Raw genomic sequence first — 21,385 nt, forward strand, 5'->3', positions numbered from 1 at the left:
GACTCCTCATCCCAGTGTTGCACTCACCAAGCGACTGTTTTTGAATCAAGGATAAAAGAAACCTGGGAGACTTGCATAATCACCCCAATCCAGTGGCAGCCTGGGTGGCTGGTCCTGCTTTGGGAGCTCATGGGCAGGCCCCAGGGATACCCTAGCGGTGTGTGAACCACACAAGCCTTTCTCTGCTACATCAAAAAGTTAGCAGGCTGGAGAGGCGGTTCTATCCACTGCTTGGACTTTGCAGAGCTATGAGTAATTGCTTTACAGGGAGGTGCCTGGTCAGCTCTGAGGGGTCTATCTCTGCACTTGCATGTTTCAGCTGGAAAATCTCACAGTGTGTTGATGCAGTGTGTGATGACCACAGAGCCGAAGGTTCACTTAAAAACCAATGCAGCGTTTGCTTGAGGGGCAGGGCTGTGCACCAGGTCCTAGCGTAGGCAAGGGAATGACCATTTCTTTACAGAGATCTGCTGCTGACAGAAACCTCCCTGGAGCAAACAGCAACAGTCACCTGATAACTCGTGGACTTTTCTAATGGAGGTAAGAGCTGCACTCCTGCCAAGTCACAGGTTTGCAGAAATGAGCCTGGAGGCAGCTACCAGGTGAGTTTACCATTATCAAGTGCTATTAAGAAGTGTTCTTGCACCTGCACCTCTTTCCTTGTGCTCCTACACCACTTGGTAGTGATTTTGGTGAGAAAGGTCTTGTTGCTCCCCCAAAGTTTATTTCCCTGTGCTGACTTCTCAGCGCTAGCCAGAAGTGCTGTATTGTATCCAACGGCACTGGGTTCTTGCAGACAGGGAGGCACCAAAAGGATACTTTATTTCAGTGTCCATAGTGAACAATAGCTGTGCTGGGAGAGACATCTACCCGAGCTGTTGGGGTTTTTTTAGTGTTTTAACTGGAAATATGAATGAAACAAAGGAAATATGCAACAATGGTCTGAACAGCTGGATATTCTGCTGCTATTTTGCTTCCTGAGAGTAAGTTAGATGAAAGAGCCTGGGGTCGGTCAATACCTGTCCAATGGCTGCTGGCAGCGATGTGAGCAGTCTGTGTGTCTGGAAAGACGGTCCTGCTGACAAGTGAAAGGAGAAAATGCACGGAAAGCATACATGGAGCTCTCTGAAATCCTGCTGCTCCTCTTGGCCCAGGATCAGGAGCACCTTGTGCTCCTGCCCTGAGGTGAGGGGAACTGAGCCATCCTTGACCTCTACATGTGTCTGGAGATAAGGCCATCAGTTACAGCTGCAGCAGGTGTGTTTGTGTTGCTGTGTAAGGACTTTTCTCCCATTTGAGTTGGGATGGTTTTCTTTATAGGGTGGATGATTTTTAAGGTCCCTTTCGACTCAAACCATTCTTATGATTCTGTATTGGTGTTTGGAAGTCCAATTGCTTGACACTTAGCCCCAAGTGTAAAAGCAGTTGTTTAAACAGAGCTTACAGTAATACATATGTTAATTTAAACGTGAATGGTGTTAACGAACACTTAATGTGCCAAGTCAAAAGCAGTCCAAAAAAATGAAAGACAAAACACCACGAAGTGTGATTAACCTGATCATTTGAAGGCACCTTCAAGCCTCTGAAGAATTGTAACAAAAAACCCCACAAACTGGTGTCTAGAGAAGTAGGGCAGTCCAGAAGGACTTGTCCCATTCCAGATGCAGCTTTTGCGTGTGTCAGGGTTTTTGTTTTGGGTTGGTCTATGATGGTAAATACCTGAGAAAAGGCCTATTCTCAAAGCAAGTGCCATGACCTAAATGCAGAATTAGCAGTGGTGAAGTACACTGCGGCTCAGTCCCTAACCACAGAAACACCTCGTTCTCTGCTTCTCCTGGACAGCAGTCACAGCGACCCTGGTTCATTCGCTGTCTTGTCTCTATCAGCATTCAGCGACCTGTCCATCCGCTCCCCTTAGAATGAGGACAGGGCAGCCGGGAGCACATCCTCTTCCTCTGATCAGAGAGCCTAGTGGTGGCTGCAGTGTTGCACCTGCTACGGTGAAAAAAACTCACAACGCTATGATGGATCTTGCCTGAATCATAGTCACCGAGGAAAGTGCTCATTCTCCTGCCTCCCCAACTTGATTTTGGGAAATCCATCCCTGGTGGTACAGGTAAATACAGACATTTCTGGAATGTCCTCTTTCTGGATGGAACTTCTGAGCCAGAGATGGAAAAAGGGAGGTGAAGGCAAATGGAGAAAGTGCCACAGGGGCTACGAGTGCTCCCTGCCAGGATGGCTGAAATGTGGGTTGCTGGTGAAAGCACAGAAGACTGAGAAATTGGCAGAAATTAGTTGTCCATTGCATCCCTCATCACAGCTCAGCCTTTTTTCAGAGGGTATCACTCTGAAATGCACCCCTCCTCACCCTAAAAACGGAGCTAAAGCAGGAGAATACACTGTTTTGCTGTGCCTACCATGAGCTCCTCGCAGAGACAGCTGCGGAGCTGCGAGCTTCCATTTTGAATCACAGAGAGTAATTTTGAACCAAGTTGTTTTTTTTCCCCCCTGTCTGTTCAGCACCTGCAGGAGAATGTAAAGCACACACTGCGAATTAGGCAGGACTGTGCAGCAGCACACAGGGCAGGGAATTCCTCTAAGTGTCTTAACATTTTTCTGGGTTTGGGGGCAGGTTTATAGATGGCCCATTTACCTGGCACTGCCTCTTACTGGCTCCAAAACGAGGGCACATGCAAGCGCCAGCCGAAACGGGGAAAAGGCGGGGGGGGAAAGGATTTAAGCGCCTTTATTGCTCGGTTTTGCTTAGCAGGTACTTTCTGACTGCCTGCTTACTGCCAGCGCCTCTCCGCAGGCTGAAGGAGGGGACGGTGCAGGGCGATGGCGCATCTGCGTGTGCAAAAGGCAGCGAGGAGGCTGCGCGGCCCCCGCTGCCGCCATTGTTTTGAGGGGAAAAAAGCAAGCCCGGTTCGGGCGGGAAGGTGCTCAGGCGGCGGGGGGCCAGCAGCAGCAACACCGCCGCCATGCCGAGGGTCTGCCCGGGCGGGCGTCGCCTCCGGTTCCCCCAACCAACCGCCCGCTACCGAGCCTCGAACGTCGTCCGTCTCCCTCCCCCCTCTCCCCCGGGACAGGGCCTGCCGGTGCCCCCCCGGGCGGCGCTGCCGCCAGCCTCCCGCCGCGCGGCCCCTTTAATGGCGGCGCCTGCGCGCGACCCCCTTCCCGCGGCGGTCGCCCTCCCACGGGGGAGGAGGGTCACGCGCGGCCGCGGCGGGAGGGGGCGCGCGGGCGTGCGCGAGCCGGCGGTGGCAGCACGAGGAGGGCGGGGCGGGGGGCAGGGGGCGGGGCGGCGCTGGCGGGCGGGATTATTATGGGCTGTGGGCGCCGCCGTTGCTGCTGAGGAGCAAGATGGAGCTGTCTGCAGTGGGGGAGCGCGTCTTCGCCGCCGAGTCCATCATCAAACGGCGCATCCGAAAGGTGGGGGGCCGACCGGCTTCAGGGGTGGGGGGGCGGCCGCAAAACAGCCCATCCCTCTCCCAGCTCCTGGCTGCCGGGTCCTGGCCGCGCCGCTGGCCGGCCCGCCGGACCCCCGCCTTACTCCCCCACACCCCTCTTCTCTGTGTGTTGCAGGGGCGCATCGAGTACCTGGTGAAATGGAAAGGCTGGGCCATCAAGTGAGTGCATCCCGCCCGAGGGGGCCCGCCGCCAGCCCGCGCCACTCCGCGGGGGCCGCCCTCAGGGCTGCGGGGGTGGGGTGGGGGGAGCGGGATGGGGAGAGGGGTGTCACTGTCTACGGCTATGGACGTGTTTGAGCGCTAATCCTTACGCTTATCCCCCCGCCACCCACCTCTGCTGCCCGCGTCTCTGTCAGGTACAGCACCTGGGAACCCGAGGAGAACATCCTGGACTCCCGCCTCATCGCCGCCTTCGAGCAGAAGTGAGTGCTCATCCCCCATCCCGGGCTGGTGGGCTGCAGCAGGTTTGGCTTGGGTGGAAGAGCGGGAAAGGGCAGACAGCATTCCCTCTTCTTTTTTTTTTTTTTCCCTTCTTTTTAAAGCCACCTATGTGTTTCTCTTTTCTTCCTTTGGGAAAAGTGTTAACTTCTTAACAAATTTGATTCCCTAAAGGGAACGAGAACGTGAGCTGTATGGGCCCAAGAAGAGAGGACCTAAGCCTAAAACTTTTCTTCTGAAGGTAACTCTTATTTAAATAACTTAGGCCTCCCCAAATGTCCCTCAAACCTCGCTGGTGCTTGTCCTTGGAAGGACTGGACTTTTTAGTGACTTGTGTCTGCTCTCTGGCTGTGGGAACATGGGGACAGCTCAACGGGAAAGGGGCGGTGGGGAGGTAGGGAAAGGCAGAAGCGTGTGAGGGGAGAGGATGTGTGCGTGCCCCAGCAGGACGGTCAGCACACGCGGATGTGCACAGTGAGCCTACAGTCTCTTTTTTTTTTTTCCAATATCCTCTCCTTCTTTACGGCCTTCTGCTGCCGCAGTGAAGACCCAGGCAGCCGTGCTCCCTCTTCCTTCAGCAGCCTATTCCATCTAGCTTGTGCCCTGCAACTTAGCAGCACGCTGAGCAATTGGGCAGCTGTGGCAGGAATCCCGCTGCCACTTGAGCTTCTCCAATTGTGTTCCAGGATGTAGGTGCTCCACGGGAGTTTCATGAAGGGTTCATGTTTTGATCTCTATACTGCAGGCTTGTTTTGCTTTGCCTTTTGGGATTTTTTTTTTTTTAATTTATTTTTGACAGAGTAAGGAGGAATGTTTCATCTCTATGTAGGATAGCAGATGAAGTTTCCAGTTTCTCTCTGATAGACCCAGCATCTCTGCAAGAAGATGCAGTCCTAGTCTACTTGCTTGCAGTGAAGAGTGAGGAGCTTCCCCCCAGTTTGTTTCTTCTTTGGATGTTCTGTTTTTCATTTAAGAAATCTGGGAGCTATGTGACTACTATGTAAGCTCTCTGGATTTACTAGTTTTCAGACAAAACTCCTTGCTTTGCTACTCTTTTGCTCCCCTTCTCCAACTACCTCAATCTCGGGCTCCAAGTAAGTGTCAAAACAACACGCCTTTGTACGATTAAGACAGATGAGTGAGTTCACAGCTTCCCTGGTTTTGATCTAGTATAAAGCTGTGGAAAAGCCAGGATGGACCCTGTGGTCAGGCATCACTATCGCTAAGTCATCCTATGGCTTTGGGCAAGTGATTTAGCTTTTGTGCATGTTTCCCCATCTGTGAAACAGGTTAATATTTCCCTTTGCCTGACAGCGGTAGGAGCTTTACTCAAGTATGTGCAACGTTTTAACTGTATGAGTACCAGAAAGAGTGGCGAGAGGTAGGGTGCCACCTCCTCTCTGTTTTAAAAGGATACAATGAAGCAACATGGAAGAACTGCAAGAACAGGCGTATTCTGATGCCCCAAGTGAAACCCAGGGGAGCGTGATAACCCTTGCAAAGTCCTGCTGGTGGAACTGTCCTCCCTCATTGTCTGTCTTTCTGCTCATAGTTTTCTTTATATGCAGACTGAGAACTGCAAACATAACTGATACACACCACCTCTTACTGCTTTATTCAGGGAAACTAGACTAGTTGTTTTTTCTCTTTCTGGCAGTCATGCATTAAATGAAACCCTTGTGTTTAGGTTTTCAACAATGCAGAGGAACGCTTAAAGGGAAACCACCAGCTTAAAATAGTTCTCTACTTGAATTAAAAAATAGTGGTTATTTGTAACACCTGACATTCTTCAGAGTGGTAGAGAAGTGTTTATGCTGTGCTTTTGAAGTTGCTGTGTGTAAGCAGTTTCTTTCCTCTTCGATTCTGACTGTGATATGGCAAAATCTATTGCCAGTTTTTCACTCATTTAAAATATACCAAAACCACCCCCCAAATTCAAAAATAAAACCCACTCATTCCTCCTCTTCTTCCCTTGCCCTTTAAAACCCCCATAATTTTGGAACCTGAATTATTCAACAGCATCCTTTGAATCAAGTCCCTGACACGTTTCTGTGGCACATCTTTCTGCCAGCTGCTCCAAACGCTACTGAAAACCTGTAGGTTTGTGTAGCTGGCTCTGTACTTTGTAGAAGATGGATCACGATAGGGAACGAGATGAGCTCTCCTGAGGACTGGTGCCACGTTGTGGGAGAGGCTGGTGGGGCAGAGTGCTACCAGTGCTGCTTGGTTTGCAGCTCTGGGAAACGTGGAGCAGGTGAAACTGTTAATGCACTGACTTGCTGGTATTATGTGAGTTTGGATCCTACCCTAAAAATAACACCCCAGGCCAGACAGCAAGAAGTAACTATCTCAGCTAGCCCATTTGGAACTTGTTTGAGCTTTGTTCAAGCAAATTGTTACTAGCAACATAACTGTGTCAAAATGTGATAGAGATCAGTATGATAGCTTTTGTTGTTGTATTAGTGAACTCTTCTGACCTGCTGAAGATGTGGTTTTGACCTCTGCTGGTTCTGTGGCCCTGGTGCCTCTGCAGGAGGAGTAGGATTTGGTTCTGCCTTGCACATTGACAGTGATTTTTTTTTGGTTCTTTCAGCTGCAGAATCTCTTTCCAGTGTGAATTACGGAAGCAGGGGAAGAAATTGGATTCTTGCATCCAAGAAGGACTCTTTGGAATTGGCAGCTAGAACAATATTCTTTTTGATCAGTTAACTGAACAGATTAGGACTGGATACAGTGATACTTAAGAGTTTGCTCTAGGACTGCTTTGGTAGAGTAGTTTCCCCTTGATGGTTTGCTAGGAATTTTTCTGTGTATCAGTGCTTAACATGGGTTTCTGAGTATTCAGTAAGGCGTTGAAGTAAGTGCCTTGATACACAGCTTAGTCCCCTGGCTTGTGTGGGTGTTTTAGTTTTCAGTTGGGGCTAGGTTTATCCTGGGATTAGATCTCAAAAGCTGCAGATAGGCACCCAGGGGGATTTGCAGAAAGCATTGCAGCAGGTTAGTGTCCCACGCTTTTGGGAAAGCTTTGAAAAGCTGCATCTTTGTCCACCTGCTGCCTTTCGTAAGCCAGGGTCCTATTGCTGAGAGCCGTCCAACATTTGCCCTTTTGATGAGGCTGCAAAAGGAACTTACAGTTCAGGCTTTGTAATACTACTGTCAAGATGGCTGGTGTTGAAAATGACCCCTGCAAACTTCAGCTGCGAAGTTTGGGGCAGGAAATGTGTCTTTATCCATTGCATGCTGGGGCAAACTTTCCCACAGCTGAGATCAAGCTTGGTGGGAGGTTGTAATGCTTGAGAGGCTGCTGGCATGCTGCAAGCTGTGTGTTGAGCATATGGGAAGTGGAGTTCTCGGTCTGAAATGGGCAGCACTGTACGTAAGGTTTTAACTTGGGTGTCTGGCAATTGTCCTTGAGGACAAGCCCTTCAGCTGCAGGTCAAAATGGAAGCTGGCATGGAGTTAGAAAGAGACATAGTGTGTGCTGTGCTGATCTTCCTCTTTTTCCCTGCTCAGTTTGCTCTTCATTTTGCTTTTCCCTGGGCACTCCACTGTGTGGAATGCAAAACTTGCCAACTAATCTAATAAAGTCTAGCAAGTGCTATTAAGAGACACAGAGCCTGATCTGTGAGCTCAGTGGGTAGCTAGCAAAGACCCCTAGTCTCATGGTGGCTGTGGATACTAAGGTGAAAAAACTGGGAAAGGTTAATGGGAAGGAAGAAATAAGGGAAAGCATAGTGAAGGAGAGCCTTAGCAGGAGGGGGAGAAAGGGCTGAGCAGTGTGGTTTTCTGTCACTTCGCCCTTCCTTGAACTCTGAAGTTGGAGTTGGATTTCTTTTGATCTCCTCCCCGTTCGTAAATTATCCCCAAGTGGTTTGAAAACAGACTGTTCCTCTTTGTAGCATTTTGTTCCACATCCAGTAGGGAAACTTTACTTTATGGCAGTGTTGCTTGGGAGAACTCTGCTATGAACTGGCTTGCTGTTGCCTTGTCACTTGGAAGACTGCAGAAGAAAGAGGGCAATAAAAAGGCAGAATGGCAGCCAAAAGAGGGGGGAAAGAAGAGCTCTTGCGAATGCTGTTTGGAGCAAGGACTGTGGGAATGCAGGTGGAGAATAAAAGACAAAGCAGAAACAGTAATTTATGAGAGAGCAGTGCTACTATGGTGCAGCAGTGCTACTGGAAATTACTTGATTTTGAAATAATTAACTAGAAGTCTGTTGCCTTACAAGATCTTTTTTTTTCCCTTCCAAATTGCAGAGGTTTTGATACAAATCAGGTAAAAGAGACTTTTCTAAGCACGTGGCTGTGTACGTGCTTGTGTGCCCCGGCGCATTAAGGGAATGAATGAACAAATATGCTTGGTGGGCCTCAAGGGACATTTATTCAGAAATAGTAGGGAACTGGGGAGATACACTAGTTCCCAGGGGCAATGAGGGAGAGCTGTGCAAGCTAAATAAAGGTGCTATGTATCCCAAAAGGAAAAAGGGGGAAGGGAAGCAGTCCTAGCAATTGGCTTGCTTTTGTGACTGAGCACTGCAGCAAGCCTCCAGAAGCCGCATCCTGATGTAGGCTGAGCTGTAAGCTGAGAGTGAATTACTTTGTATAGATGCTGAGTACCTCTTCAGCAGTGAGCAGTTTTTGCAGGTGAAAACAGCAAAACCCAGAGAGGTGGTTTCCATTTGGAAAACTGAGTTAAGTAGCAAGCTGCAGGGACACAGCTGGAAGGATTAAACGGGTTTGTTTTTCAAAGACCTTATGATCATATGGCTCATGAGTGTGATTGAATAATGGATCTGTAGCAGGCAGAAGTACATTTCCAGCCAGATGCTTAATCTTATGCAAACCAGAGGTAGCAAGTTACTTAATGTGAAGTTGGAAGCAGGAGGGGAGCCCAGAAAGTGTGCTGTCCTCTGCAGAAAAAAGGCTTCAGTTTGTATAGCTGATGCCTGAATAAACCTGATCCTATGGTAGGAACACTGAGCTTTGCAAGTGAGAGGGCTCTGGGGGCTTATCTTAGATAAAGCATCTGATACTATTTTTCTTGAAACCTTATCTGGAAAAACAAGCTCAAGGTAAGCTGAATATTTGCATATTGCTCTTTGTAACTCATGTTAAAGCTGGTCACTGGGGTGTTTCACACAGTAGCAAAATGCTTAGGGGAGCACTATTGGGTCCCAGTGTATCCTCTGCCTTAATGATATGGTCACAGAGATCAATGCTGCATGTAGTCTACCTGGAGACTATTGAAATTGGAGTGTAATAAGCATAGAGAGCTGAAACATGAGTTTAGAAACATCTTCAGCCTTGAGGAAGTACCCCAAAAGTAACTGGAAACTCAAACACATAGGAGGTGAAGGAGACCTAGTGGTTTTGGCACATTGGGAAAGTTCTAGCCATGGGCCATGGCTCTGTGCTAGCCACTGTGTAAGCACAAAACCAAGACAGATCTCTGTCAAAACAGGGCAGGTACTGATGAATGTGCACAGCCTGAGAAAGTAAAATCAGCAGGTCTGTGGAAGCAGCTGGGCAGTGACCATCCCAGCAGTACCACTTCTCTTTCAGTGTGGTTGATGAGAAGCTTTGAGCAGTTTTTGGGGTGTATAAAGCAACTGGGGTGTTTGTGGCTGTTTCCCCCAGACATGGGGCAAACTGCCTTCTTACACAGATATCTGAAGGCAGCGCTGTGGGCAGGTGGCATAGTTAACTCTGAGTGGGGTGATGTGGAGAGGGCAGAATTCGTTGCTCCATGGCATAATTACAGGTCAGAGAATTAATCTGGAAGACCTGCAGTGTTGGCAGCAAGAGAGGCCCTGAAGGATGCCCATGTCTATCCACTGAAGCTGTGGATTAAAGATTTTTACTGGTGTATCTGTCTGCCCTCTCCCATACTTCCCCTGTCTTCTGTTTTGAGATGGGATGTTGTGTTGCTCTTCACTCTCAGCTGAGCAATAGTAAACTGATGAGAAGCCCAAAGCCCAGGAGCAGCAGTGCTGGAAGAACAGAGTTGTTAATCCAGGCTGTGCTGATAGGTACATCAGAAAGCAAGCTGTGTCTTCTCCTGGTGTCTGCCATCTGCTTTAGAGGGACCAATGAAGACAGAGAGGAAGCACAGTCCTTGATGTGCATCAGTCTGTGTCTGTAACCTCCTCTTGGGTCCTGCAGGGCCTCTAAATTGTGGAGCATTGGGATTGGAAGAGTTGGTATGTGTGGATTGCTTGTCTGCTGCTGCAGTGCTCCAGACTGTAGGATATGTAGAACAGGAACTAGTCAGGTGTCTGAACACTGGGGCATAGCTTAGCAAAGAGAAACTGTCTGGGACTGGGCATCCTTTTGCTACAGCAGATGACATGTTGGAGTTTGTGCTGGAGACGCTTCGCTGTAGCTCGGTGAAACAGCTCTGTACAGCCCAGGGTTAGCATGCGACAGTGTGCTTGCCTTGGCAGTTGTGTTACTTGTCCCTGTTTTTGTCGGTCAGCTAATACAAATTCTAGAGTCCCTGGGTCAGATGACACTTCAGACTGTGTTTCCACATACAGCCGAGGAAGGAAGCCTTATCTTTGCAGTCTCTTTAAACCCAGGATCCAGTATTACTGAAGGGCATCATCATCATTCAGCATCAGTCAGGGGAAAAAACCCTCTGCTTGTTCAGGATCTTTTGTTCCTGTGGGATCTAAGTGGGAAAAGGGCACAGGGTGACAGCAAAGCTCTGAGAGTGTAGAGCCAAGGAATTGAGTTTACAGAGCAAGATCTGGCCTAGGTCCATCTCTTTGATCTGTTAGATCCCAGTCTTTAGGTGAACACGTTTTTCCCCAGGCATTTCTCAGATAGCAGACAGTCTACAGAGTGGCAAAAGAGATGGTGTTTGAGTGCTTGAGGTCTTAGCTGTCAAGAAGGTACCCTGATGTTGGCCTGTGCTAGAAGGCAATGAGTGGAAAAGCTGTCTTGTTCTGGCACTGCAGTTCTTGCTGTGCCCACGAGGTGGGGGAAGCTGCTTACTAGATGGGCATTCGAAGGGGCGCCTGAGTGGCTCCTCCCTGTGACCACTGCTGAGAGGGAATAAGGAAAGGGGTTTGGGTGAGGAGACCTGTGGCGGTGAGAGGCTGAGCTCTCTAAGGGAGTGTGCTCTGACAAGGTGTGACGCAAGAACGTACTCTGGGTTTCCATGCCCACAAGGTCTTCAGGTCATACTGCCTCAACTTACCAATGAAACTCTTGTTCCTGCTGCCAGAAAATGTTCCCATTTCTGGTGCAAGAACCGAGGCAGGTTTTGGCACTATCTCGAAGTACCAGAAGAGCTTAAAAGGTTTGTGTCCCTGCACTGGCTTTCAGGGAGGGCTGGCACTGAGCTGATGTCGTTCCTGTTAGTAGTTTCCAACAAGGGTGGTGTTCAAAAGAGCAATGCAATCTTTATTTTTTGAGATGCAGTTAAACTTGACTTGAATTCCAGCTGGCCTAGTCTCTGACTTTAAATGCTGGACTTTGCTTTCACAGTAGAGTAAGGAAGAAACTTGCTTGTGGTCTTTAATTAAAATTAAGCTTCAGATCTGTGCCTTTCTTGTGTTTAGCTAAGATAGCTCTGTCAGACCATCCTCAATTGCCTCCATCTGTGTTCTTCAGGAGTGCCTTTTACCATGCTTTACAGAGCAGACGAGTCTGGTTGTGGGAAGGGAAGAAAAACTTTAATGCATTGCCACCCTTCTCCCTCTTGCCTTGTGCTCATTTAGGAGAGGGCCTGATACAGTTCCCTGTCTTGAGACTTGTGTGTAGTTTTGGATGCTAACTCAACGCTAACATTCTGGTGCCTAGGAGGATGCATGGTCTGATCAACAGTGGAGGGTTGTGCACATTTGCTAATGATGAGTGGAACCTTGGAAGTCACTAACTGTAACCCTGAAACATGGCTAGAGAGTGGCAGTTCCTCCTAGTGAAAATGTGTCAACAGAGGCACAGCCTGTGGAGTAATTAGCTGCCCAAAAAGGATCTAGACAGTGCTTCAGGCTTGTATGGGGGCTGTGCCATAGCCATCAATAGCCCATAGGGGTGTATGGTGACGTGTGCTTGTGATTATTGTGGGTATAAATGTGGCACAGTACTGCTGGGAAGTGCTTGTCCTGAGGTGAGCAATGCCCAGTTTAAGATTTGGCTGCACCTAGACTGCCTCTCTGACACTGTTTTTTTTTCTCTCTCCCCACCACCGCAGGCTCGGGCCCAAGCGGAGGCCCTCCACATTGGGGATGTACACTTTTCTGTCAAGCCTGGTTCTAGCACCTCCTCTCCCAAGCTCCACTCCAGCGCTGCAGTGCATCGGCTTAAAAAAGACATCCGTCGGTGCCACCGCATGTCCCGGCGCCCCCTGCCTCGCCCAGACCCCCAGAACGGTGGGAGCGTGGGCGGTGGGGCTGGCATCCGTCCTCCCGTCTCGCCCTTCTCGGAGACCGTCCGCATCATCAACCGTAAGGTTAAACCCCGCGAGCCCAAGCGCAGCCGCATCATCCTCAACCTCAAAGTCATTGACAAGGGTGGGAAACCAGCCAACGGGGCCGGGGGCCTGGCTCGGCCCAAGATCCCGTCCAGAAACCGTGTCATTGGCAAGAGCAAGAAGTTCAGCGAGAGCGTCCTGCGCACCCAGATCCGCCACATGAAGTTTGGCACCTTTTCGCTCTACAATAAGCCGTCCACTGCACCCCCTCCATCTCTGGAGGGCAAGGGGGAGGCTGAAGGCTCCCAGGCAGCCTCCTGTGGGCTCATTATGAGCTCCACCCCCTATGATGCTCCCAGCTCCAGCTCCTCGGGCTGCCCATCACCCGCCCCACACTCCTCCTCCGACCCTGATGATTCCCCTCCAAAGCTACTCCCTGAGACCCTCAGCCCAGCCATCCCTGACTGGCGTGAGTCGGAGGTCCTCGACCTCTCGATCCCACCCGAGTCAGCTGCCACCAGCAAGCGTTCTCCCCCAGGAGGGTGCAGTGGGGGGCAGACGCCCTCCTTGTCCCTCTCTTCTGACCCAGAGCAGGAGGCTGGCGACTGGCGTCCTGAGATGTCTCCGTGTTCAAATGTGGTGGTCACAGATGTCACCAGCAACCTCCTCACTGTCACCATCAAGGAGTTCTGCAACGCAGAGGATTTTGAGAAGGTGGCGGCAGGCAGCAGCGGAGGTGGCAGCAAGTGAGCAGCCAGATCCCCCCGCTCCAAGAGCATGGGGGAAACTTTACCTGCAAGAAGTTGTGGTGCGAATGGCTGTCCTTAGTTCTCTCCTCCTCCCCTTGGCTGTCCCTTTGCCCTCACTGCCACCTTTCCTCCTGCCCACTCTCTCTTGCCTGGAGGCTGGAGTGTGTCAGTAGTGGGGAGCAAAGCTGCCCACCATTCCCAGGTGTTGCTGCCTCTGGGAGGAGGCAGAGAAGGTTGTGGTGGGGCTGGGGAGTGGTTGTTTGTCCTTGAATGTGGTGTTGTCCAACGGGCGGTGGAACCTTTGAGGATAAGGGATGGGTGAGTGTGTGTGTGTAGGAGCGTGGGGAAGGTGCTCTTCCTTCTCCTTCCCCTTCTGTCTTTGACAAAAAAATGAAGAGCTCCAGACACTTGATGGGAGGATGTGAGAGGATTGGAGCCCTTGCCCATGCCCCCTAAGCCTTCTCCCACAATGTGCATGCAGTCTCTTCCATTCCTATGTTTGCTTTGTCATGACTCTCATCCTGCCATCTTCCCCTTTCTTGGCGAAGGGCCTGGATCTGCCCTCTCTGCTGTCCTCTTGGCAGTTGCTGATCCAGATGTCCCCAGAGCAAGGGAGTGGCAGGTGAAGCATCATGCCTGGAAGGTGCTTTGAGACAAAGTAGGGGTGATGGGGGGTGCCCTATGCAGCATATACCCCATATTGGCTTCCCTTTGACTATTGGTGCTACCTTGGCAGTTGTATGGGCCCTTTCAGGTGCCCTGATTCTTCCTTCCTCTTCTGCATCTTCCAATTTATTAAGCTCTGCAAGGGAAGAGAAGGAAAGGGGAGTCAGATTGTGGCCCTGATCTTCCTTCTGGTGTTCATCACTTGCACTTGCTTGGGCAAGAGGGCATGAAATGCCCTTCCCCAGCCTATCCATGGTGGAAGTGAGAGTGGGTTGTGCATCTATCCATCAGTTTGGGGGAAGATGTGCCAACAGCATAATGCTGCCTCAGCCTGGTGAGTCTGGTCTCCTGCCTCGGGTATAAGCTTCCCCAGGCTCTTTTTCCTCCCCACTGCTCCTCTGGAAGGAGAGAAGGATGAATGCTAAGGCAGGTCATTTGCTCTTCCTGCTTGCTTTGTTCTCTCCTGCTCTCCCTTCCCTGTGGTGGATGGCCTGGAAAATGGTTCCCCTCTGTCTTTTCAGCATCTGAAGCAGCCCTTACAACTGCCAACCAAAGGTGCTAATACCTGTCTTTCTTGCAGTGTGTGCATGTGTACTAGATCTTCTCCCTCAGAGCTCCTATGAGCTGACCTAGAAATTCCTTCTCTTCACCCCTAGCAAGTAGGAACAAGCAAGACCACAGCTTGCTGTTCTATGCTCACAGCTCCCTCTTACCCTAACCACCCTTGTTCACGTATGAAATAAGCTCTCTTTTGCCTGCCATTTCTGGCTTGCTCCAATTCTGTGTGGTTCCGAAGCTCCACAGTGAGATGCTCTTATTTCACTCTCCTTTCTTCTACAGGACTCAGCCTGTAGGGGTAAGGAAGAGAGGTGCTGATAATTGGTGGGAGAGCCTCAATCTCTTAACTCTGCCCCTGCTATTCAGGATGGAGCAGAGGTGTCACTTCTACACAACATGCTGCAGAGGTCAAAAGGGTGGAAAAATTCCTCCTGCCAGGGTTCACCTACTTAAAAACCTGCCCTGGGCGGGTGAACACAAGTGGGATTGCCCCTCTGGTGCTTCCACAGGAGGATGCTCAGGAGCTGCTGGCTCTGAGGGGTGCTCTTGTGGAGTAGTGATTTTTGTGATTGCACTGGTCTGAGAGTAGAAGGGAGGCAATTTGTGGGAGAGTTGTAACATTTGTCTTCCCAAGGCACATCATTGAAGTGGTAGAGGGATAGACTGGCTTCTGATCTTAATTAAGGCTTCTGTGCCCAGAGCTTGTCTTTCTCTTCCTCCAGTGCCCACCTTGGTGCAGTAATATCTTTGATGTCCTCCCCACAAGCCTTACCTCTCAGCAGGTGGCATTTGGAGTGGTGGGACACAGTGAATTTACACCAGTTGTGGTTGGGTGTCATGCACAGACAGTCTGAGGGGAATTCCAGGTGCTCTTCCAGGTGCGCCACCCTTTGTACACCTCTTAATTTTATTTTCCTGGGTTAAAGAGCTTAGTGGACTCTTTGGGGATGTGATTTCATTCACATCTGAAGCTAGGGGTATGGAGAAAGACTTCCCTAATCCATTCACCAAGCTAAGGCTTCCTATAACTTGTTGGACTCGTGTGTGTGTCTTAATACCTGCCTGTATTTTTTGTGTCTTTAGTTTCTTTTGCATCTTTCCTGTGCCTGGCACACCTGAGGATCCCTTATTTTAGCATAGCCTATCCATTTAACTGCAGTTTCAAAGATGAGCAGTTTGTAGGCATAGGGAAAAGCTTTTCCTTAGGGAAACATCAAGGAGATTCTTCTTTTTCCCTTCCTTCCCCTTCTCAACAAGTACTATTCTGTGGCTGTGAGATAAGAGGAGCTTTTTTTATGGGGTGGATGCAAACTGGCCAGTCACTTTAGGTTGTTGAGTTACTGTTTGGTGTGTATGTGGTGATGTGTTTTGCTTTGTGATATTGAGGTTCTGAAAAAAAATATGAAGCATTTAAGTGGGAGATAAAAGGGAACTTTAATAGGAAACTTTTGATGTATTTTGGCCAAGATGTGTTTGCTTGGCAGAATTCTTTTCCCTGGTGTCTCTTGTATGGTGTTCTTTGGGTGCAGGGAGCAGGAATTGATTAATTAAAGGGTTTTGCCTTTCCCCAGAGTGACAAGCAAAGGAACTGTCTGAAGAGCAAGAGAGTAGGTCATCGTAAGGGATACTTAGTGAGGACCTTCTGTCTGTGATGAGGAGATGAGGGGACTTGCTGCAGTAGAGGAATTTGTGCGGTAGATCCTCTTCATAGAGGAACAAAGAGGCATGATCTGGCTTGGCTTACAGACACAGCTTGACTGCTTTTGTGACAAATCCCTCCCTGGGTTGGGTCACCAGGTGGGAACCAAACCCTGAACCTCTGGATCCAAAATAAGGATCCTCTGCTGTTTTGACTAACTCAAAACAGCATTTTTTTGCTGTCTTGAACACTGCAGCAGCCTCAAGTGAATGAGCTACTTGAAGCTGACTAATCTGCCTTCGTATTCACGTAGGTTATACTCATCCTCCTGAATTTTTGCCTTTTCTCCTTAATGGAGATGGGATAGAAGATCATCCATGCCCTTTAAAAAGGACATGGGGTTGAGGGAGGAGTTTATGAAAGTATCCCCTTCCCTTCCCTGTAACTCCTAGGAAAAAAAAAAAAAGCAAAACCAGGGAAATATTCTCTGTGTCTGTGCCATGTTTGTTCTCTTGTCGTGTTTTTAGAGGAGATTTTATGATGGAGTGGATAAAGTGAAATGATTAGTTTTGCATAAAAAAAGAGAAAAGCTTAAAAAAAAATTTCTACAGGGAGAGAGCGAGAGAGAGAGAGTTTAAAAATGAATAATAAATGCAGTGATTGCACAAACTGTAGTGGTATTAGATGGTCCTTAGAGAAAAGAGTATTTTGTAGTATTGAAGCATGTGTGTCTGGGATGGTGTTTGGCTTGCTTGAACTGGAGGGAAAGGTATTCTGGGACTAAGCAGCGATCTCTGAGCTGAAAAGGCAAGTTGTATCTTGGAGGAACCCTGTCTACAAACCCTTCCCATCCTTGCCTTCCAAGTGTTGGAGTGAATTCTCTTTCCTCCCATACCTCTCCTGTGAGCTAAGGTGGAATCTCCAAGTGGTTTTCCAGCCAAGCAGCCCTTGGAACTGGCCAGTTGCCTTCTGCCAGAATGTGGATCAGGCCCCAATATGGAAACAGTTAACTCCCTTTGCATGCACAGCAAGCTGCTAAGATTTGGGGTTGGCATGTACCTTTCCTGCCAAGTCACTTCTCTTTTCCCCCTCCCATATCCAAGCACGGTGGACTTATCTCTTGAAAAGCAGATAGGCTTTGCCTCTTTAGGGTCTCTTAGCATCTTCCAGCATCAGGTGGGGAGTGGCATTTTTCTTCATAAGATTCCCCACATCAGGACAGAGAACTGAGTCCCATCTGTATATAGTCCAGTGTCCCACCTCTGACAGCAGCTGGGTCTTCAGAGGCAGGTGAGGGAGCTGCCTTGTGTGCTCTGAAGGAGTTGCCAAGTGAGGCACACCCTTTTCTTGAGGCAAGCAAATGCTTAAGGTTTTGGGGAGATGAAAGAAGCACCTCGATGGAACTGTGTGGTTGCCGCTTTCTGCTTTGGCTTCCTGTTTGGCAGTGGGAAGGAGTTGCCTGAACGTTCCTTCAAAGTGAGGAGGCAGCTCTTGTGTGCTGTCTTTCCCGTCCAAGATGTCTCTGCTGGGCATTCATCTGGTGCATGGGAGTGACTGCAGGGAAGGAGGAAGCCGCCAGATGTTGGTGTCTGAACAGAAGGTGGCAGGCAGGAGACGCCAGGACAGCTTTTCTTGTCTGGACTTCTCTGGTATCCCTGGCATTATAGTGGCAGGTGACGGTTGTCTCGATGCTTCCCATAGCCTGAGCTGCTCTTGGGAACTCAGTCAGTGCTTCCTATAGCCTTCAGCTCAGAGTGGCAGCCTCTTGTCCTGTGCTCTCCTCGGTGAGCAGAGGGGGATTGGGGAGGTGTGAAGCTATTGAGATGCAAGCTCCTTTTGGAATGGAAAACAGAAACGTGTGGCGAGCAGGCCCAGCTGTGGTGAGCCACTGCTTCATTTCTGTTTTCAGAAGAGAAAGGGAGCATTTCTCTGTGTCTCCCCTTACTGAAGTTCCCAAGGAGATTTTTATGAAATAACCCCCTAAACAACCACACTCCTGCTTCTTACTAGGTAGGAGCTGTCTCTGAGCTGTGTCTTCCTAGGGATTTCACTCCCTTTCCCAGCCCCTCTTTGTAGAGGAGGTTTTGGCAGCTCCCAGCATTTGGAGATGATCACTTTCCTGGGGATCTCCTGGCAGAAAGAGGTTGCTGTGCTAAAGGATGGTGTCTTGAGTCCCCCGTGCTTCTGCCCACCCCAGGTTGTGGCATTAGTAGGGCTGCTCAGGAGCAGGTTCTTCTTCCCAGGGAGATGTAACAAACCTGGAGTATGTGTCTGGCTAAATGCTTATTTTTCCCCTTGCCTCCTTTCCTACCTTCCAACAAGGCCTTTTCCTCCTTGCCTGGCGTGTCCTTTTACTCCAATATCGCTTGCTTTTGCTGCATTTTCCAATTGCCCCATAATCGTGCAAGAGCTGGGATCTTATTTACTTTTATATATAAATATATAACTATGAAAGAAACTCTCTCCTCTTTCCCCTGTTTCACCCACCACCCTGTGCACAGCCTTCCTAAGCTCTGTTCTGAAGGTGGTGTGCTCTAGAGGGTTAATTTGGGGCCGGGGATTTGGTGCCTCCTGGGTTCTGTTCCTTCCTAGTTTTGCCGTGGCCTTTCTGCCAGCTGTGTCACTGCCCTGTGCCTCTGTCTCCCTGGCGTGAAGGTGGGTGGAGGGGACCATCCTGCTGAGGGTGCTGGCAGCCTGACTCCTGCGGCATTTGCACAGAGCCAGAGGAGTGCTGAGTACTGCTTCAGAAATCCCCCTCCCCCCTGTCTGTGCTTCCTTCTCTAGGTAACTCCAGGAAGTATCTTCATTTCATCAGCGATTTGGGGTTGAGAAAATAAGTGGCTTTATTTTAGGTTTTAGGTCCTTCCCTAGAGTGCATTGTGCATGGTTTCTTTTTGGGAGCACAGATGGGAGGAGGTGGTGGAGTCTCCATCCCCTCCTTTGCCCTTCCATCCACTACTTCTCTCCTGTTTCAGTGTTGCCCTGTGTCAGGCTGGCATGGTTAAGTAAAGTTTGCACCCTTATCTGTGCAGGGTCAGCCTGCAATGTCATGTGGGCTCTGTGTGGTGCATCTGAGGTGCTCTGTGTCCATCCTGCCTTGCTTGTAAAGATGTTGCAGAGCTCAAAGTTCTTTCTCTGTTATTTAAAATTTCTCCTTGGTCTGAAGGGAGGTGCAGTCAGTTTGCCCTTCCTGCGGTGGTGGGCTGCCTGTGGCAGCTCTCTTGTCCCTTCCAGCTTCTCCATGGTGGGAAATATGTCCCCAGGACTATCCTGAAGTACAGTCCTTGGAGTGAGCGCTGTGCTTTAAGCCCTCTCCCTCTGGGCACCTATCTGAGTGCTGGCAGACGCAGTGGCAGGAAGGAGTAGGGATACCCTCTGATCTTCTGGGCTGAGTGGAGCAGGGGGATGGGCATCAAGCACCATGTTGCAGTGTAGAGGAGAAGCAAGGTGACAGAAGAGCAGCTAGATGCAGTCAGAGTGATTTGAGCTTCAGGGGTGGCTCAGAAACCCTATCTGGCAGGAGGGCAGGGGCATGGTCAGAAGAAGCAGATGAAGTGTTCATTCCTGTTCTCAACTTAATTCCTTTTTCAGCTGAGCACTTGGAGCTTGCACTAAACAGCAGGAATGCGGCTGGGTGCCTCAAAGCACTTTGTGGGGCTTTGGAGCTATGTAGTGCCCATATGTGCCCCAGGGCAGCCCCCACCCCCCCGGCTGCACCCTGCTCTCTAGGGGTGCTGAGGGTTTTCTTCTAGGCAGAGTAGCAGGCAGGTTGCTCTTTAGCTGACCTGGAGGGAGCCTGCTGCTTCCAGCCCCCCAGCTGCAAAGGGGGAAGTAATCTTAGGTCTCAAAAAAGGAGACTTCTTTGTGATGACTTCAGTTGTCATGCCCAAGCTAATCAATTCAGTATGCTGTCCTACTCTTCTCCCCCCTGCCATTAAGCCTTCTAGGTTCCTTAAGAATAGAGGACTCTGTTTTGGGATATCTCTTCCCCCCCACCTTTCTCCATTTGTTTTCTTTTTGGATAGAAAGTTGTCTAGTGGTGGTGGAGGACAGGGGCCTGCCTGATCTGATCCTTCCTTTCACCTTCCCCAGTGCCAAGCTTAGGCTCAAATCCTGCAGATTCCTGCAAATACTGAACTTTGAGCAGGCAAGTTACCCCCCTGAGCTCTGTGGTACTTGAGTGCTTCACGTTCTGCCTGTGCTAGAGTCTTGGCAGCATCAGAGCCTTACCCTTTCTCTTAGAGAAGGTCAGTCTGAACTCCTAGAGTGCTGATGGTTCTGGTGTGACCCATCTGTCTCTTTTTATTTCCCCTCACTTGGCATACAGAGTGAAGGTGATGATAATTTTATTATTTTGTTTTGTTTAATTTAAAATAAACCTAAATATGTATCAATGTTTTGGTTTTTTTGGGGGGGAAAATGCATTTAAGGATCGTGCACGGATGAATTGTATATCTATATATATTATTTTTTTTGTGTCTTGCAATTTCATTTCAAATAGTGTTTGTTTTTTTGGGTTTTTGTGGGGGTTTTTTTGTGTTTTTGTTTTGTTTCATGTTGTTTTTTTAATCCAGTTCCCAGCTGGCTAAACTCTGTCTAGAGCGGATGGGTGGGAGGCATAGTGACTGAAGGGGTGATGGAATCACCCCTTCCTCTGGCACTTCTCACAAGAGAATGGTTTGCTCCAGGTTTGGGGGTGGGGGTTGTGCTAATTACTCTTGTATTCTTGTACATTTTGTTCTTTCTGCTGCTCTTGAATATTGTATCAATGCCAGAAATGGGGAGTTAAAAATTAAAAATTAACCCAAATAAAATTGTTACATTCCAAACCCTCTTCTCTCCTCTTCCTTGGGTGGGTTGTCACCCACTCTGGGTCTCAGTGACCTGTGGAGCTGGTAGTGAGGATGCTGAAACACCTGCCGTAAGTCAATATGCAATTTGAACATGCTTAATACCTTCTCTCATACTCTGGGTCAGTTCTGATTTGTGGCTCCAGCCCTCTGGACACAGAAGCTCCAACAAAGGATAAGGGAACCTTCTCCTGTAACAGAGAGGGAAGTATTGGGGTGCATTTTGAGAAGGCCAAACTATAGTGAATGGAACCTGCATATGCCTCTCTGAAGTGCTTTTGAAAACCTCCCATGGGCTGGTCTCCCACATCCTTTTCAAAATGCAACAACCTACCATCTGCTTCAGACTTCTAGCTCCAAAGTGTGGGCCTAAGTGCACTTTATGATGTGCTAATTTTAGAGTGAAAAATAATATGTCTAATCAAAGCCCCATCTTCACTCCAATTAGTCTCCCATAGCAATGTATAAAAAGGTGGGGAAGGTGCTGTTGGTGTGAGAAGTGATGGGGAAAGTGGATGGAATTTGAAGAGGTATTCATCAGGCAGGGGCAGAGTGGGAATCCAGTACTTTAGGGTACTGGGAAACACCCTCAGG

The 21,385-nt window shown here is 49.2% G+C and overlaps 1 protein-coding gene across 2 annotated transcripts; it reads left to right on the forward strand.

The window, feature by feature from the left end:
* Positions 1–3,315: 3,315 nt before the first annotated feature.
* Positions 3,316–20,770, forward strand: CBX6 (chromobox 6). 2 transcript variants are annotated; one of them, XM_064155237.1, is made up of 5 exons: positions 3,316–3,435; positions 3,589–3,632; positions 3,830–3,895; positions 4,086–4,152; positions 12,165–20,770. In XM_064155237.1, the coding sequence occupies exons 1-5, from the start codon at positions 3,367–3,369 to the stop codon at positions 13,077–13,079; spliced, it is 1,161 nt and encodes a 386-aa protein (XP_064011307.1). In that variant the 5' UTR covers positions 3,316–3,366; the 3' UTR covers positions 13,080–20,770. The 2 variants fall into 2 exon arrangements, with proteins under 2 accessions (XP_064011307.1, XP_064011306.1); XM_064155236.1 differs by having other exon boundaries at positions 3,317–3,435; positions 12,111–20,770.
* Positions 20,771–21,385: the final 615 nt, after the last annotated feature.

The sequence above is a fragment of the Pogoniulus pusillus genome, chromosome 15 (assembly GCF_015220805.1).
Source record: "Pogoniulus pusillus isolate bPogPus1 chromosome 15, bPogPus1.pri, whole genome shotgun sequence".
NCBI lineage: Eukaryota > Metazoa > Chordata > Aves > Piciformes > Lybiidae > Pogoniulus > Pogoniulus pusillus.

Bases quoted from the DNA above. Each gene is read 5' to 3' on its own strand.
- CBX6 (XM_064155236.1), top strand. From the start codon at position 3,367: ATGGAGCTGTCTGCAGTGGGGGAGCGCGTCTTCGCCGCCGAGTCCATC. The intron at 3,436-3,588 runs GTGGGGGGCCGA...TGTGTGTTGCAG, and splicing joins TCAAACGGCGCATCCGAAAG to GGGCGCATCGAGTACCTGGT. The intron at 4,153-12,110 runs GTAACTCTTATT...CCACCACCGCAG, and splicing joins CTAAAACTTTTCTTCTGAAG to GCTCGGGCCCAAGCGGAGGC.